At 40.2% G+C, this 18,194-nt stretch overlaps 1 protein-coding gene across 10 annotated transcripts in view; it reads right to left on the minus strand.

The window, feature by feature from the left end:
* MAGI2 (membrane associated guanylate kinase, WW and PDZ domain containing 2) overlaps positions 1-18,194 on the minus strand; it is an 838,547-nt gene that overhangs the window by 159,271 nt on the left and 661,082 nt on the right. For all 10 annotated transcript variants that reach the window (XM_083183055.1, XM_083183056.1, XM_083183054.1 and 7 more), the window contains one exon: positions 11,089-11,271. In XM_083183055.1, coding sequence (XP_083039181.1) covers positions 11,089-11,271 — 183 coding nt within the window. The remainder of the gene's footprint in view (positions 1-11,088; positions 11,272-18,194) is intronic.

Genomic DNA, 18,194 nt, shown 5'->3' on the forward strand with positions numbered 1-18,194 from the left:
CCCTGGAGCCAGGACCCCGGACCCCGGATCCAGGGACCGACCCACGGGCTCAAGGTAGGTAAGTATCAGTATGTGTGGGCTGTGGATGTATTAAACGTTTATTTTTCTGGGTGTCAGTGTGTGTTTTATTTAACTATTTCTTGTACTGTGGAACTACAAGTGCCAGCGGGCCCTTTAATGCCCCGCATGCTGGGACTTGTGGTTCTCCAAGTCCCAGCATGCGGGGTAGGCTTGCTGGGACTCATAGTTCTACAGTATAAGACAATAGTTTTTATTCTTTTTTTACACTTTTCATCAGCCCGATGCCCACTGCCCAGGGGCATCGGGGACAGCCCCGGACTTTCAGCATGGGCTGGAGGGGGGGACCACTTCTTTGGGGGGGTCCCCACTTCCCCAGGACCCCTGCCCATGCTGACCAGCCAGGGGGATAATGCTTTGGCCGCGGGACCTTATATATTAAGTGTCCCCCGGCTGTGGCATTACCCTGCTGGCTGGTTGGGTCTGGTGCTGGTTCTTGAAATGCGGGGGACCCCTAGTCATTTTGTCCCCCGTATTTTGGCAACCAGTGCCGGACCTTGAGCCTGGTGCTGGTTTCATTAAATCAAGGGGACCCCTATTTGTCGGGGACCGTGATTTTATGTCACCAGCACCAGCTCAATGAGCCCCGGGCTGGTTATGCTCTGGCGGGGGACCGCCGCGCAGTTTTTTTTTTTAAATTGCGATTTCCTGCAAATGTGCGATTTTCAGACCTGAAAATCGCACATTTTCAGGACTAAAGAAATCGTATCAAATCGCACCTATTCGGGCCGTTTTTTGCATCTCATTAAATATGCGAAAAACGGCCCAATCTTGCGATTTTCAAAAGTGTGATTAGGTGCGGTAAAAATCATGCGGTTTTTACCGCTACACATAGAATGTCACCCAATATATTCTACTGTACGATTGCTATCAAAATAATTCTCTCTCAATAAAGTAGTCATGATCTGACTATCTGTGCATCTTTACACCATAAAGGGACACTTGATAAATGTTATTTTCAGCATAATTGTGAAAACTTTCCGCATTTCTTTTTTTGTGTCACCTCAACTGTATGTATCACAAATATCTCCTGTGCTCCGCAATTTTTGTCATTTTTATGCTCAATTTCTTTGCTCCAATGTCCTCTTTGGGAACAACAATGTTGTGCAATATATCAAACACCCAACAATCTTATTTTCTTTTTTGAACTTGACTTGTTTGATATAAGCTTTTGCTCAGTTTATTTTCAATGGCTGCAGCATACGAGGGATCAATTCATATCCCTCTGCTGTGTCTCTACTCCATCATCCTGCCTCCCCAACTTCATTTCTCCATGTAATATATTCCAATTGGGAGATTGGCTCAAGTAACTTTCATATCATATTTTATTAAATGTTCATAAGTAACAAATAACATCCCTTATAGTGTGTACACACAGTGCGATATGGCTTCCAATGTTGCCGATATAGTGAACATCGGAAGCTATTGTGTGTTTTTTTAGGGCTTGCGAGCCCGATGCGCTGCTGATGCGCGCTCCCGTGTGAGCACAAATTGCCAGCCAAATAGAGAGGGCAGCCAAGACTATATAGTGCAGATCTGCACTATATAAGCTAAATTGTGCCACTCCATGCATGCCGTGCTATGCGAGTCCCGATGTTATCTGATCGTATCGGGACTCGCATAGCACGGCATATCTGCCGTGTGTATACACCCTTAAAGAAACGTCACAATATAACAGTAAACAACAAAAATAAAAGTTATATCCCAGGGAAAATAAATGAAGAGAACAGCATTTTAAGCCATGGGTAAAGCAATATAAAAATGATAAAAACAGTAGTAACATGCACTTCCTGTGATCCTGCACCATCCCTCCCCATGCTTTCATACAGTAAATGGCTGTCATCACTCTCACTGTAGGATAGTTCCAGCCATCCACCAATCAGTGTGCTGATAGCCAGGCGGACTGGGAGAACGGCAGTGAATGGTGCCTTGTTACTATGATTTTGTGACCACTATCCACACCTGCTCCATGATCCCCAGAATCCTGTGCATTCTCCTGGTGTGCCTATATGAGATGTCTGGTGCGTGTCTGCTACTAGATCCCAAGCAGCCCTATTAGAGCTGGGCAATTTTTTTTGTCCAAGCGTGATGGTGGGAAAAAAACTATTTTTTAGTTGGAGTTAGCGCCCCCCCCCCAAGATAGGCTGATGCAATGGACTATGGGGCGCCGCTGGCTAAGCTGACAGGTGACCAAGGCAGCAGTGAGGGCTGAGCTGGTCCCGCTCCGTGCATATCTAATGAGCGGGCTCCGCTCATTCAATATGCACTGCACTGGGTCCCCGCTCATTAGGGCGCTCACTACTGCCTGGGTCGCCTGTCCATTCAGCCAGCAGAGCCCACCACAGACCCCGCTGGTGCTGCTCGCCCAAGCCGCCACGGGATCTACCACATATGTAGCTATGCCACTGGTATTGATGGAACATAAAGCAAAAATATTAGATCCATTTATAATCGTGGAACTAAAATTGAGAAAGTGATACATTGGCTAATGCTTTAACACTTTTTTTTTATTTTGACAGCATGCTCCATTTTTATACTTCCACACTTCTTGTTATGTTCTTAACGGTTTCGTGTTAACTACTGAGCAGCCTGCAGTCTTTTTAGATGATCTGCGCTAAATGCATAGCAAGAAACTTTTTTTTTTTTTTACAGAAAATAAGGAATATAAACTGCAAACCATTATTTATAAGAGTGAACCACAGTGCATTGCTAATAACCGCTCAGCAGGGTCACAGTGTTCTCAGTGGTAGTTATTACAAAACCTCTATAAAGATTTGATACTATTAATAGTGCCGTTTAAAAACACCTTAAAGCTTTTCTACTTATCAGATCATTAGTAAATCTGACCCTAAAAGCTATTTAATTGTACACCTAGATGCTTTATATCATAGTTGTGTTTTGTTTCAGTGGGGTAACTGTTAGACCAGTGGATCCCAAACTGTGTGGCTGGGGTGCCATGAGGCTCTTGCAGGGGTGTCTCTAGTTGATGTTTTAGGACTGACTCAATTTATTTTTGGTCAAATTGATAGGCAAAACCAGCAATAGTAGCTGCCAATCATAAAACAGTTGAACAAATAGAAGCAGAACTGTACACCTCCATGTAACGGACCATAAAAATGACAGGTACAGTATACACAATGTACTTAATTTAATATTTTTTTTACAAATCTATTAATAAAAAACACATTTTATTCTAGGGGTTCCATGAATAAAATGCTAATACTCTAGGGTGCTGTGATTCAAGAAAGTTAGGGAACCACTGTGCTAGACAATTTAACATAAATGTAACCCTTTAGGTGTGAAAACCTGTAATGTTTCCCTTATATAGGAAATATAATCTTTTTTAACACAACATTTCTTATTTGAATTTATATAACAAATGTGAGCAACACTGGCATTTTTAGCAGCTATATCTTGAATATCTCTCACAGAGATGTTGGCACTAAAAGAGTTAAATACATTTATCTAATAACTATAGTTCATTTTACTTTACATTATAAATCTATATTATCTCTTCTAAAAAGTCCTAAAAGTCAGAGCCTTGGGTCACGCTATAGTCTTTTCAGCTGCTGCATTATTTTCGTTTTAAGACCACCCATCGCACTTTCCTATAAAACCTACAAATTTATGGAGGAAACTAGATTAACACTTTCCCAAACACCATTATAATTGATGAGGAGGCTGGGCTCGCATAATATTTGCTTGGCGGAGATAAGCGGGGTACCCACTGGGAGAAATCTCGCCGGTGTCTGAGTGGACAGATCAAACTGACATATTGCTCAGTATGTATGTGCGATATGCACATCAAACCTAGCTACATCACTAGCGACACCATGCATGTTAATAAAGGATGGAACAGTGATCATTATTTCCTTCATTAACATCGCTCAATGTGTACCGAGGTTCTGATGTGTCAGCCTGTCAGACCAACATATTGGCTGGGTACACATTGTCTCAGTTTATACCCAGCTATACAAGTTTGTAAGACTTGCCTCCATTGTTAGCACAAAAGGTCAACATGGTAAAAAAAAGTCGACACAAGCAAAAAGTTTACGCAAAAATGATCGATACGTGAAAAGGTTGATTTGGGAGTTTTTAACTTTTTTTTCCTTGTTCATTAGTACATTATGCACGTGGATTCCCAGTTACTGTACTGCATACCCTCTTTTCCATATTTTGGGCCACTATACCATTTCAAATCTTACTCCATGTGGTTGGTAAAGTAGGATAACATTAAAAATAAACATGTTGATCTAATGCATGTCAATCAATAGCAAGCAAGGCAAGCAAATTCAAGATCAAAATGCTATAATCTTCATTCACAGAAATCCATCATGTTATATATCCTGTAAAGCAAAGCTACTGAATAAGACCCGTCAACTTGACCCCTTCCACTAAATATGCTCTGTTCCCAAACTTTCCACTTCGCAATAACAGTAGTAAATGAAACAATAAGAAAAGCAGTTTTGCTTCAACAATAAATGTATTCTAAGCAGGTACTACTAATAGCAGAGGGCCAGATGTACTAACGGTCCATACACACTGGGCGACTATGCCCAGCATGTATGGACAGCGATGATGTCAATCACCGCTGCGGGGAAAGCCGCTCAGTGCATAAACACTGAGCGGCTTTCCCTCTGCCCGGCCTTAAAATAGTACCTATGGAAGAGGTTATGTAGAATGTGGTCAAACTAAAGCTATAAACTGAATGGATTTAATTAAAAAAATTACGTTGATTACGTTGTGTTAGAGGAGACTATCAAGGTGTTCTATATTGCTCTCATGAGCGGTATTAACAGCTGTGAAATATAGTATATCTTGTCAACCTATGTAATTATTAGTCATTAAAGGCAATATATTTCATTACAGTAGCCATGTTAGAAACTTCCTCATCCATGCCTGGGATTGACGAACATAACAATTTCATACCTAATTCCACAGCGTCTCTGAGAATAGCTTAACGCCGCTCTGTTTCATTCTTTATCAGAATTACCTCAGACAGCATTTCACTTCTTAAAATAGATGAAGCATAAGCCCTGATTGACTCCATGCCCTCCCAGTGCAATACAGCCTGTCAGAGATAATATCACCTCACAGATGTGGCACACTTTCCATTCTCATCACAAAATTAAATACATCATTAGATAAAAGTCAATGAATACCAAATCATTATTTAACACTATAAATATAATTAAAGTACTAAAAAGTTGTAACTTCTGTATCATAAAACTACATATCCCCCGAACTGTGAAATCTAAGATTAAGCGTCGTCTGGAAGTTTTATCGGCCAATGGCTTTGTGTATTATATTGTGTGCATTTGGTAGGTACCTGCTGTATAAAGCAAATGTGATCAGCCTTTTGTGTGGCGAAGATTTGAGAAGTGTGAATGAATGAATACCTATCCCTCATACTGATGAACAAAATGACAATTTTATTTTTCTCAAACATGGAACATATGTTTAAACACACACTGTGCTAAGTAAGTGGAAGTTACAAAGCCATTAGAGATGCTGCTAAGTGCTTTAGACATCTGGATATCATGATGCCTGTGTGATAATGTGAACACATGAGTTTTTTAATATTTGTTTCCTAATTGTGCTGGTGAATCACAGGAAGACCTGGTGATTTATGGAAGTATTATCAGAGTATAGGTCTAGAGGATTTGTTCCAATGCAAATCAAGAGCTCCCACATGCAAACAAGATATTATTAGCCAGCCACAATGGCTTTTCATACATAGCTTAATAATTATAGATTACTATTGATTTTTATACCATAAATGTTGAGAAATATATATATATATATATATATATATATATGGTACTTCTTTACTTTCACGGCGCCAGCATGGCGCCGCGCGTCAGAGTCCCCTTGCGGGGCTCGCTTCGCTCGCCCACGCTGCGGGCTCGGTGGCTCGCTACGCTCGCCACGCTAATTAAAATGAACTCCATGCCAACATGGATAGTGGAGGTATGAACTATCCATGTTGGCATGGCGTTAACTTAGTTTATTTTACTTAGTTTGTGGCGAGCGTAACCCGTGAAAGTAAAGAAGTGCCGGCATATGTGGATTGCTATATATATATATATATATATATATATATATATATATATATATATATATATATATATATATATATATAGCAATCCACATATGCCGGCACTCTGATATGTTCAACTGTTTCCAGTGCCACAGATACAGCACGTATATACTCCAAACAGAAAAGAGCACTCAGGAGACTTTTCATAGATACAACATCCACTGTATTACAGTATGAACAGCCGTTTTTCGGGACCGCAGCCCCTTCGCAAGATACCTACACCCACCATCATCATTTATCAGTATCAAACTGAGTAGAAATATGTTATGATGGCTGTGTAATGAGAGAACTATTAGCTTTAGTCATGCCAAAATGTGGTGTAATGATGTAATCACAAAGCCCATCACATGATAGATGGGCCCATGTATAGCACACATAGCCCTATCCTAGCTCCTACAGAATGGTGGCCCAAGAATCGCTGAGGGAGACACAATGGTACTGAAAAAAAAACCCCTCTGCTTTTAAATGAATTAAAAAAAAATAACAGATTGCAACTTTTTCCCTGCGGTCTCATCCGTCCAGCCAGGCCCTCTATAGAGAAACTAACAATCAAATCACATTTGAGTCTTGCAAAATTGCTGAGCACTTTGGAGGAAATTACTGTGCACTTTATAACCTAGCAACAGAAGCGTCAGAGACAGTGAACCTTAAGTCTAAAGCCGAACATTACTTCTCATCTTGTCACTTATTGCAGATCTTGGCAACTCAGCACATAACATGTGTGACTAAAATACAAGGGCACAAGCAATAAAGGCGCGTAAGCGCTAATTAATATTAATGCCTAATGGGCACATACTGTTGACACTCTATTTAGGGCTACATATTTAAACCAGACTCCAGCCAGGCAGAGATTGTAATTATGAGTACATGCTGTAGCTACTAGCATATCTAACTATGGAACATAAACCTGAAGCAGGTTGTAAAACTTTAAGTGAAATGACTGAATATCATACTATCTTTTGTTCACCTAAATCAGATCAAGTTCATTCCAATATGAATAGCGTATGGACAACAATGAAAAATCCAATGACTTTAATTCACAAGGTATGCCTGGCGTAGTATGGGCCTTAGGTATGCTAAAAACCCATGTAATAGAGTATCCTGGTGCTACATGCATTATAAAGCACTTTCCTTAGAAGAATAATTGCCATATGTCATAAGCACTGCTGCTGATTCTCATCGCTTTATTTTCATATAAATGAATGGTACATGCAATGACTCAAAATAACTAGAATAAAGAGCTTCTTTGTAAGTCTAACACAAAATGTTATATCATTTTTATCTAATTTACTGTATTCAAGGAGAGGCCCAAAGAAGAAATGCGGTTAGGTGGCGACGGTGTGTTAGCCACATCATTAAGCCCCACCCCTTCACTGGGAAATCGCAGCGGTTGGTGTACATTTGCATAGGGGGACAAAATGACACATTTACATGGAAACGTGTCACTAGGCCTAGCCCCCTCCTGGGAATCCTTGCTTTAATCTTCACATTCTGCTCACTTTGAGCACTGGGTATAGAATTATACAGCAAGAAAAAGTGTATAGGTTTATAGCGCTTCTAGTGTTCCCCACTGGGTATAGAAGCAAGAGTGGCACAATGTGGTCAGCAGTGCAGGGGAGGCAGCCATCTGCTGCTATCCAGTGTTGCTGCAAAGATTTGAAGTCTGATGATCACATTTCTTATCTTTGACAAACATTCTCATGTTTCTTGTTTAATAGTGCAAGTTTTAACATTATTTTTTAATATTAAAAAATATTTAATAAGTGTTATGTTATATTTTATTGATTTCACTTGAAGAAATGTTTTTTTTTTCTACCCCTTTTTTGCTCTGTTCATCCGTTACTGTAAAGCCCTCGCCATGTCAAATATAATATCACAGTTTCTACTTCTGTTTTCTATTACTTTTTTTTAATATTAACAAATAATATTAAATCCTGGGCTTAGATAAGGAATAAGAGAAATAAGAAAATGTGTGTCAAAGATAAGAAATGCGATCAGCACATTTCTTATCTTTGCGATAATCACATTCTCTTATTCCTGGTCTAATAGAGCAGGTTTTAACATTATTTGATAATATTCAAAAATATTTAATAAATGTTAGTTTTTATTGAGTACTCTTGTGCACCACATTGATCAAACCTTTTTATACCCCTATTTTTGCTCTATGTGGAATTTATTTGTTAGTGGCAACAACCCCTATTACTGTATACAGATTTAAGTTCAATATAAGATCATTAGGGGTACCTCTCTCTATCAATTTTATACTGTATGCAGGGCCGACGCCACCACTAGGCAGCTTTAGGCATGTGCCTGGGGGCACTGGCCACCGAGGGTGGCACTTGGGAGCAGCCCCCCCCCCACCCGTGGAGTGACTCGGTGGCGGCCACAACTCCCCCCCCCCCCCGTAGAGCGGGTGAGTGGCCCTTTGTATGAATACAATTCCTGTGCGATTGATTAAAGACAAACCTTCAAAAAATGGATGTACTTTATACTGTAGTCTGCCATAAGGATCATCATTTATGTGGGACCGAAAAGGAAGAGAGATCCAGATCAAAGCTCATGGATTAGGTGTGCTCAGGATGAATTTGGAAAATAGTTAAATATAAGTATATTACTATAATCATATTACAGATATAAAAGATATTCTTAAATGTAAATACACTGATAACTGAAACATAAAATATATAAAAATATATTGTACAGAAATAGGAGTACCAAATGCAGGATGAACATTTCCTTAGGCTGCCATGGTGGCAAAAGGTTACCTAGTCTGCAGTGCAAGCAAATAATAATCTGCCATAACATTTAATATCAGTGAATCAGGCCCTGTGAACTTTCTCCTCCAGGGTTATACATGTGCCCATTCCCAAGACTTCTTACTGAGAGATGTAATCTTTGTCCTGTATTCAAATAGCTACAGCTCATCTCTGAAGCAGGGGGCTGCTATGCTACCTCTAGACACTGGGGCCCTAAGCACGTGCCTCAGGAGCCTAGCGGGAAATTCTGCACTGGTTGATGAAACAGTAGATGAGAAGCTGCCCTTATTTTCTATGGATAACACACAGTATATATAAACAAATATTGGAGTGAGCAGAACATGAAATGTCAAGGCAGATCTTTTTCATATTTCTAGGTTTCTTTTGCAATGTAGTTTTTAGTTGCTCAGAGTATAAAAGAAAGTGCGGACTTCGGTCAGTGCTCTAATTTCTAATTCTAGATTGCTAATTCAATTATTACACTTTTAAATCAAGGATGAATGGTAGACAACAGCATTGGCCAACTGCATGCCTAGGTTTCATTACTATACTAAGCACATGTACAACAGTAGAGAATAACAGAAATGATCTTTCATGAGAACATGACATTCGCAATGAATGACTTTCAAGGCAGTCAGTGGCATTGCAGTAAATAATGGAATCAAAACAGATATCCTAGACACGGAAAACTAGATAGAAGCTGGTGATTTTTTAATAATAGTTATAACTAGTTCTTTTTTCGCTTTTAAACAGTGAAATACTGTAACAGTTCTCTGAATAACACAGTTCCTCAAAAGCATGATGTGGTATCCCTTAGAAGATGGATACATTTGAGCAGAAAATCATTTCATCAGACCAGCTAACTGAGTTCACACTGTGTGAGGCTGACCTCCCCACCTTGCACACCACTCACTCCTTACAGCTGCCATGGGACCAATTTTGTATAGCAAAAGCAATTATGTTACAGTATTATAGTATGGCTGCTTCTCAGACCATTTGTGCCAACATATTATTTACTCAAATTCTACCATAAGGATCGACTATAATTACTTTTTTTTTTAGAATAAAAAACAAACAAAACAGATCGGTCCTTCAGAAAAGTAAAATGTAGTTAATTACTGTATTACACAAAGCATTTGCAGTGCTGATCAGTTCCACCACATCTATGCATTACTCTTGCCAGCATTGGTGCAAGTAGCGGTAATTTGGTGCAAAGTCTGTACTTTTAATCTCCATGTCCTCAAACCGGAATATGTCTTTGACAACATATAATACACAACATCTATACAAATTAGAAATACATGTATTTATTCTAAATAACTATAAATAAATGTATTCCTCTAAACCCCATATACACTACCTAATTTTGTAAAAGATATCGCTCAGAAGGGCCATTCTGAGCGATATCTTTTTTTAAAAAAAGGGTAGTGTGTACGCTCAGTATCGTAAATGATGCGCGATCCCAAGCATCATTAAACTCCCCTCTGTTGGTTGAACACGCAGGTCAGTTTTGGCTATGTAGCCAGTAACCTGCATGAGGTGCAAGGGCGGTTGGCGCCACTGAACAATATCGTTAACGATATAGTTTAGTGTGTAGTATATCATCCATCCGTGGCAATGCTGGTATAGTTTCCGATGTCATCGATGCCATGGGCCATCTAGTGCGTATGGGCTTAATTCACAAGAATTGTAATGAGCTATTAATGGTTCTTTTTTTATAATCCTGTAACTCATGCAGAAGAGTTAGGCCCATTAATTATTATCAACTAGAATTCAGCATACTCAAAAACAAAAATTAATGCCGTTGACTCCTAAATCTCTGTTCCTCTTTATGGAAAGGAGTTCTGCACTGAGAGACCTGTGGGTGTGCCGATGCGTGAACTCAGCACATGCGTGTGCAAAATTGGCCAGGTCGGCTTGGGGATGAAAAACACTTCTACTATGGTAGCAGCGTTCGCGATCGCAGGGACAGCTGCTGTTTCCCCACAGCTGAACAGTGCTGAATTGCAATGATAATTAAGTATCCTCCATTGCAATGAGATAGATTCTTATTTATTGGGAGCCGTTCTGTCCCTATTATAATTAGCAATATACTGTCCCTAGCATAATGATTTGTGCACTGAAAAGAACCAACATCTTTTAAAAGGACTGCACCTGTTTCCATTTTGCCATCCTGCGCAGCAGGTCCCTCGGGAATGACACTCTTCACTTGGAGAAATTCATCAGGCTCATCTCCCCCAATAATGGTGAACCCAAAGCCCATGTTACTCTTCTTTAAAGTGGTGCTGAGAAAAGTCCCTTTCAGCTGTGATGCATCACGTGTAAAAAGTGGCTTTTCTGTAATAGGACAAAACATTGTATCACACAAAAACCAAACAACTCAAATAGGCATCTGAAATGAAGCGACAGCAGCGTCAGCTATAGTAAACACCACCATTCTAAAGATTCTAGGTCCACACTTTCACATTAACAATACTGATAACTATATTTTTCCAGTATATAAAGGGGGTACATTTTGAGTCTCCCATACTTTCCAGGAGAGTAGGTAAGCATTAAATAAAACATTTATTTGCTTCCTTTGCATTACAACTGTTTGTTCTAGATTTAAAGTTATTTGTTTTTATTTATTTGCTCCCAGCACAGAATCAGACTCAGGAGTAAATTTACTATAGCTCTTAAATATTAAAAGAGGTGATGTTGCCCATAGCAACCAACCAATCAGCTATGGGTAGCATCACCTACTATCAGTTTGAGAAGATATAGTAAATTTACGCTTAAGAGAGGTTATCCCCCAATTCTCAGTGATCTGTCCATACAGGCAACAGAATTCCTTTTACCAAAATGTCTGCTGAAACAAACCACATACTGTAAATTATGATTGGCAGATAATGCTTTGGCTAATTTATTAAAGGAGATTCGTTCATCTCTGTTGAAGAATGAAAAGATAAGTAAAAACTAAATATGAACAATGCCAGGCATAGTTTACTATCTGGGGAAAATTTGTCCAGATGCTAGATTCTGATTTATTTTCAAATTTTGATTTTCTGTTTTGAAGTCCCTTCAAAAAATTCGGTACTCTTTACCTAGCACGGCGCCCACGATCTTTATCGTGGGCATCGTGAGGTAAAAAATCGCGTCGGTCGCGTCGTATGCGGGCTAAAGATGCCCGGACGCGACGCGACCGACGCGATGTCCACGGTTTCCCATTGAAAACCATGTTAAACATGGACATCGCGTCGGTCGCGTCGCGGCCGGCCATAAATGTGCACACGATGGCCGCGACGCGATGCCCACGATTTGCCATAGGAATCAATGTTAAAAGGCCCGATGGACACGATTTTCATGTTAAATGGCTGAATGGACCCGATTTTACCATAGGAAACAATGTTAAATGGGCCTAAGAGCCCAAATACTTACCCTGAACTCTGAAATGGCCCCCCCAATTGTTTACGCCACCCCACGATCAACGTCAACCCGAAGCGTGGCGAGCGCAGCGAGCCCGCGAGGGGCGGCGGTACGCGTCCTCCGACCTTTTCATACCCCCACTATCCATGTCGGCGTGGAGTTGAGAATAGAATAGTGTGGCGAGCGTAGCGAGCCACCGAGCCCGAAGCGTGGCGAGCGCAGCGAGCCCCGCGAGGGGACGCGGATACCTTCACAGGTAAACGCGTCCCTTCGCGGGCTTCACAGGTGTCCGCGACGCCATGGACACCTGTGAAGCCCGCGAGGGGACGCGTATAGCTGTGAAGGTATCCGCGTCCGCTCGCCACGCTTCGGGCTCGCTGCGCTCGCCACACTATTCTATTCTCAACTCCACGCCGACGTGGATAGTGGGGGTATGAAAAGGTCGGAGGACGCGTACCGCCGCCCCTCGCGGGCTCGCTGCGCTCGCCACGCTTCGGGTTCACGTTGATCGTGGGGTGGCGGTAACAATTGGGGGGGCCATTTCCCAGTCAAGGTTGCCTATTTGGCCTCTGTGGCCCATTTAACATTGTTTCCTATGGCCACATCGGGTCCATTGAGGCATTTAACAGTAAAATCGCGTCGGTCGGGCCATTTAACTTTGATTGCTATGGGAAATCGGGTGCATCGCGTCGCGGGCATTGCGGGTACATTTATGGCCGGCCGCGACGCGACCGACGCGATTTCCATGTTTAACATGGGTTTCAATGGGAAATCGCGGGCATTGCGTCGGTCGCGTCGCGGCCAGACATAAATGTACCCGCGATGCCCGCGATGGGCGCCGTGATAGGTAAAGAGTACCAAAAATTCAGTTCATTCATTTCAATATTTTTACAATTAGTCCTTGAGTACAGTTCAATTTGAAAACAATGTGTTAAGGTGCCCATACACTAGTAAGATTTATCTTCAGATCTGGCTGGTTGGAAAAAAGGAACAGGTAGGGTTCTGGAGTCTGCACTCAATAATTGGTATTTATTACCCTAAATTATCGGGTATTAGCCGCTATTTGTCTAGTTGTTACATGTAGCGGGGGTGCTATCCTGACCAACTGGGGGTCATTAGTCAAAAAAGGAGGGGAGAGAAAGACAGTTATTTATGGATGCACTCCTAGTCTAGAGAAAAATTGAATTGTATTTCTATTGCTATTTTTATATATAAAACCGTGGGAACCTCTAATGTCTTTATTAGTATACAGTTTGACAAGGGGTACTCCACAAAGATGTGCGAACAAATAAGAGGTTAAAATATACCAACAAACATATACACAGTGATAGAAAATAAAGATAAGTGTTGGACAGAATTTAAAACGTGTAGACAGGCTTCATAGGATGATTTATATATTTCGTAATTCGGGTAATATTCCCTTGTGATTGGTTTGTGTGTCTCACTGTTAATTTATCTTTTTATGTGCTTAGGGGTTTATTAATGTAGTGTGAATAAATTCACTTATTTTAGTAACCCTTGTGCCTGATGTGTTTTTTATTTTAACACTCCTGTGGTCTGGTTAATACGGTTCAAATCCCGATATTTCAAGTTCTATGTCAGCTAGATGGCTGAGTTGAGTTCTGAGTTCTATATCGTTGCTTTATTATCTGAGGATATATTCCACTTTCTTAGTTTTTAATTAGATGTGACTCTTTGGTTATATATCAGCCTCTTGTATCAGACGTAATGTGTAGTTTGGCCGTTTATTAGGCTCTATGTCGCACCACTATCTTCTGATTTACTATCAGCTCCTATTATCTGTGCCTATTTAGCTGTAATTTTCAGCGTTATGGCAGATTGTGGTATTCGTGGTTTGGCCTTATTATTGGCACTATATCACGGTTAGTTGTTATTAATAGTCGGAGGATAGTGGTTATTGATGTGATTGGGCCTTTTAATATTCTTTATGATTTGGCCGTGGGTGGGCACATGCCCGTGATTTGGCCTTATATGTGGCACTATGTCACGGTTGGCTATTTTTTATTTTGCGCCAAAAAGATAATAATGTGCTTTGTAATTTGGCTGAAAATTCAGCTTTATATCGCAACTGTTTTATTGTTGCCTCTTCACTTATAAGTCACATATGCCTTTTGAGCTGTTCTGTTCAGCATATGGCATCTCATTAAGTTTCTGGTTTGGCCTTATTTTCGGCTCTATCTCCCAGTAGATGGTTTTGATTTCTACTGCTTTCTCCTCAGTTTAGTATATATACAAGAAAAGTTTATTTTTGTATGTCATTCAGCCTTATTGGTGATTTTGTATATCATGTTGGCTGGACATAGGTTTGGAACTCAGTGCTATGAGGGATTTCAGCCGCATATATTATCTCTGGAGTGTACACATATAATTCCTATAGCCTGCAATGGGTGCTTTTTGTTCTTATTCCTGTTATGGCTTTTTGCCCAGGATTTTAATCTTGAACAGTTTTCAATACATATTGTAGCATTTCCATTGGTTGTTACTGACCCCTGCTGGTAATTTGTTATAGCAGTGTGAGTTCACATTGCCTTAACTGGTTAGGTTGCCAGTGAGGTTTTTAAGTAGTTGTGTCACGTCTTAATTAATTATTACCAATGTAACCTGTAGGTACACTATGCCTGCTGCGTAACCCGTTGGCCACCTCAATTTTTAAGTGGTCCCTTCGGGTATGCAGTGTTTGCCTAGTATTGGCCAAGTTTGGTACCTCAGGTTAGTCTGGTATCTAGTATTGCCTCTATATATTGCCCTCTGCGGGGGAGCTGCGTGAACAACCACTGCTCTATAATGCCAGTGGTACGTCAGAACAATGTCAGGCTAAATTCGGATAAATAGTGAGCACACAATATAATCACATATAATACAATTTACATCCTATTAATTCTGTCTAACACGGGTCTAGGACACGTGTTTCGCACTTAGGTGCTTCTTCAAGCTAGCCAAACGAATGTAACCGCCGTTCAATCTTTATTTAGGTGTCCTGCCAATCATCTTGCGGCTGGCAGGTCACGTGTCGGCTTCCGCCAATGATGTGACTCTTTGCGCGTGTGTCATTAGTGAGCGGCATTGTATTGCTGCCGCTGTCAGTGTTACGTGATTTATCACGTGTTGAATTCCTTCCAATCATCTCTTTGCCGGGCTTTGCCCGTCTGTCTGTATGGAGTATTCTGGCGCCCCGGAATCTGTATGGTAATAACCTTATATTTTTTATATCGTTTCGTTTCCAGTATGAAACATTGCAATGGTGCAAGAGTCTTGTATTAGGGATCAATTCCTCATCTGGTATGTTGTATTTTAAGTTATTACTCCTACAGTTGGGTGCTCACTAGTGGTTCGGATTTTGTTGTTATTTTATATGCTGAGCGTCCCTCCTGACCGGTCATATGTATGATCTATATTATGTCTCTGGTGTATTGACATGTTTCAGTGTCCGGAATATTTATTAAGGACATTTGATTTCATAATTTTTGGTTTAGTTGTCAGTAAAATAATAGTCACGGCTGCTTCCTGGTAATTAGTTTGTTAGGAACAATGCTTTGTCATTTAGAAGAGAAAAAAAAAAAAAAAAAAAAAAGAACGTGAATGGGTGATAAGAATTAACAGGAAAACACACAGTGTAATGTAAAAAATAAGTGATGAAAAAAATAAATAAGTAAACGAGGGTGATAAGGTCATATTGTAAGTGTGTATTACACTTACAACACGTACGTGATGTGGTGATTGTACGATGGTGTTTATTAGTGTAATTGATTGATATAGCGTATTGACTTACGCGAACCATATAGAAGTGATGGGGATGCAGGGAGATGTTCAAAGTGGTCCAATCTAATTGGATTCATGGTGAGGAGGAGTTAATATAAGTGATTGAATAAAAAGAAATTTTATTTGCAGTGTCGAAAATATCGTGCAATGGTTGTTTGTTCCTTTTTGTTGTTTTATTTTTGTGTTGTTTATTTTTTATTATTTTTTATTGTTTATTTTCTTATTTTTTATTTTTTATATTTTTTTAAATTTTTAATGATTTTTGTATTTTATTATTTATATATAAAAATTATTTACATTTTCCATATTTTGTTTTTTACAGGAAGTCCATCCGTTGGCTATGGTGAGTATTATGCCTGATGGTTATATTTGATGCTTCTTATATTCCGTTTAGTGTTGTTGTTCGTATTTGTATTCATTGTACTTAAATCCTAAACTCCATTGTTATCTACATCTAATGTTCGATGTTTTATGGTTTAGAGTATATGGAGTCTGTGCACACATAATATTGGTGTATATCAACCGGGGAGATTTTCTAAGCATGATCCACTGAGATTTATGTGGAAATTGGAATTCATCTAGTGGTCTCATTCCTGTCTTGAGTTGGGGAGAAGCTTCCATATAATGCAAAGAAGGGAATACATAGTATAAGCCACTGATAGTTTCCTAGAAGTGGGTATCCATATAATAGTGTAATTGACATTTGGGTGGTGGATTTTAGAGGAAGGGTAGGTAGCTATTGTATTCGTTTAGACCTCTTGGATGCAAACAGTCCATCAAGAAAATCATCTTGGTTTCTGTTTTAAGGAGTTCGGCATCCAGATCACCTCCTCTGATGCCCAGTTGGATATGCCGCATGCCAAACACTTGAAGACCTTTGGGGTCGTTATTATGATATTGCTTGAAATGTCTTGCTATCGGGCTGAGTTTTCTGAAGTTTTCTGAATCCTTTTTGGCATTTCGTATAGAGCCAATATGCTCCAGTACTCGTACCTTTAAGGGCCTTTTGGTTTTGCCCACATATATTTTTCCACATGGGCATTGTATCTGATAAACCACCCCAATGGTGGTACACGTTATCAGACCCTTTATATGCCATGTTTTGTTAAATTTGTCTTTATATGATTTTGTCGGAATCATATAACTGCAGGCTTTGCATCTGCCACATTTCTCCGAGCCTTGTTTTGGTGTGGTTGCAGTTGTTGGTGGTGTCTCAGCCAAGTGGCTGCGTACTAAGTGATCCTTGACATTTCTTGCTCTTCTCCAGTTAACTTGGACTTGTGGTTGGAGGATTTGCTTCAGATCTTCATCTGTCTGTAGGACAGGCCAGTGCTTTTGTAGAATTTGGCGTATGTCCTTCCAATGGTTGTTGTATGTGCCAATGAATCGGATAGGCTCTGTCTGGTTTGGGTTCCTTTGTTTGGGAAGAAGCAGGGAATCACGTGTGATGTTTTGTACTGATCTTTGAGATTTTTTGATAAGGTTTTTGCTGTACCCTCTCTCTATTAATCTGTCTGATAACTCTTGTTGTCTTTTTTGCAGAGTTTCGGGGTTCGAGCAGTTTCTTTTAGTCCTTATCATTTCGCCTTTTGGGATAGCTTTAATTGTGCTTGGTAGATGACTGCTTGTTGCGTGTAATAGGCTGTTAGTCGCGGTTTCTTTCCTATAGAGATCTGTGCAGATGTTACCCGTGGTATCAATACTTATTAGAAGGTCAAGGAAATGGATTTGGCTTTGACTTATTTCGTATGTCAGCTTTAGGTTGAGATCATTTTGGTTTAAAATTGCAATGAAATCCTCCAATTCGTTTTTGTCTCCATCCCATAGTAACAGGATGTCGTCAATAAAACGTAAATACAGTGGGATTTTTTCTGTAAATTTGGTATGTACATCATTGAACACCACCTCCCTCTCCCACCACCCCAGGTACAGGTTCGCATACGTTGGGGCACATGCTGTCCCCATTGCAGTCCCCCGCACCTGGAGATAGTGGGAACCCTGGCATGTGAAGTAATTTTTGGTGAGTATAAATTTGATAGATTCTATCAAAAAGTTATTGAAATCATGGTTTGCAT

The sequence above is a fragment of the Crinia signifera genome, chromosome 4 (assembly GCF_055691185.1).
Source record: "Crinia signifera chromosome 4, ASM5569118v1, whole genome shotgun sequence".
NCBI lineage: Eukaryota > Metazoa > Chordata > Amphibia > Anura > Myobatrachidae > Crinia > Crinia signifera.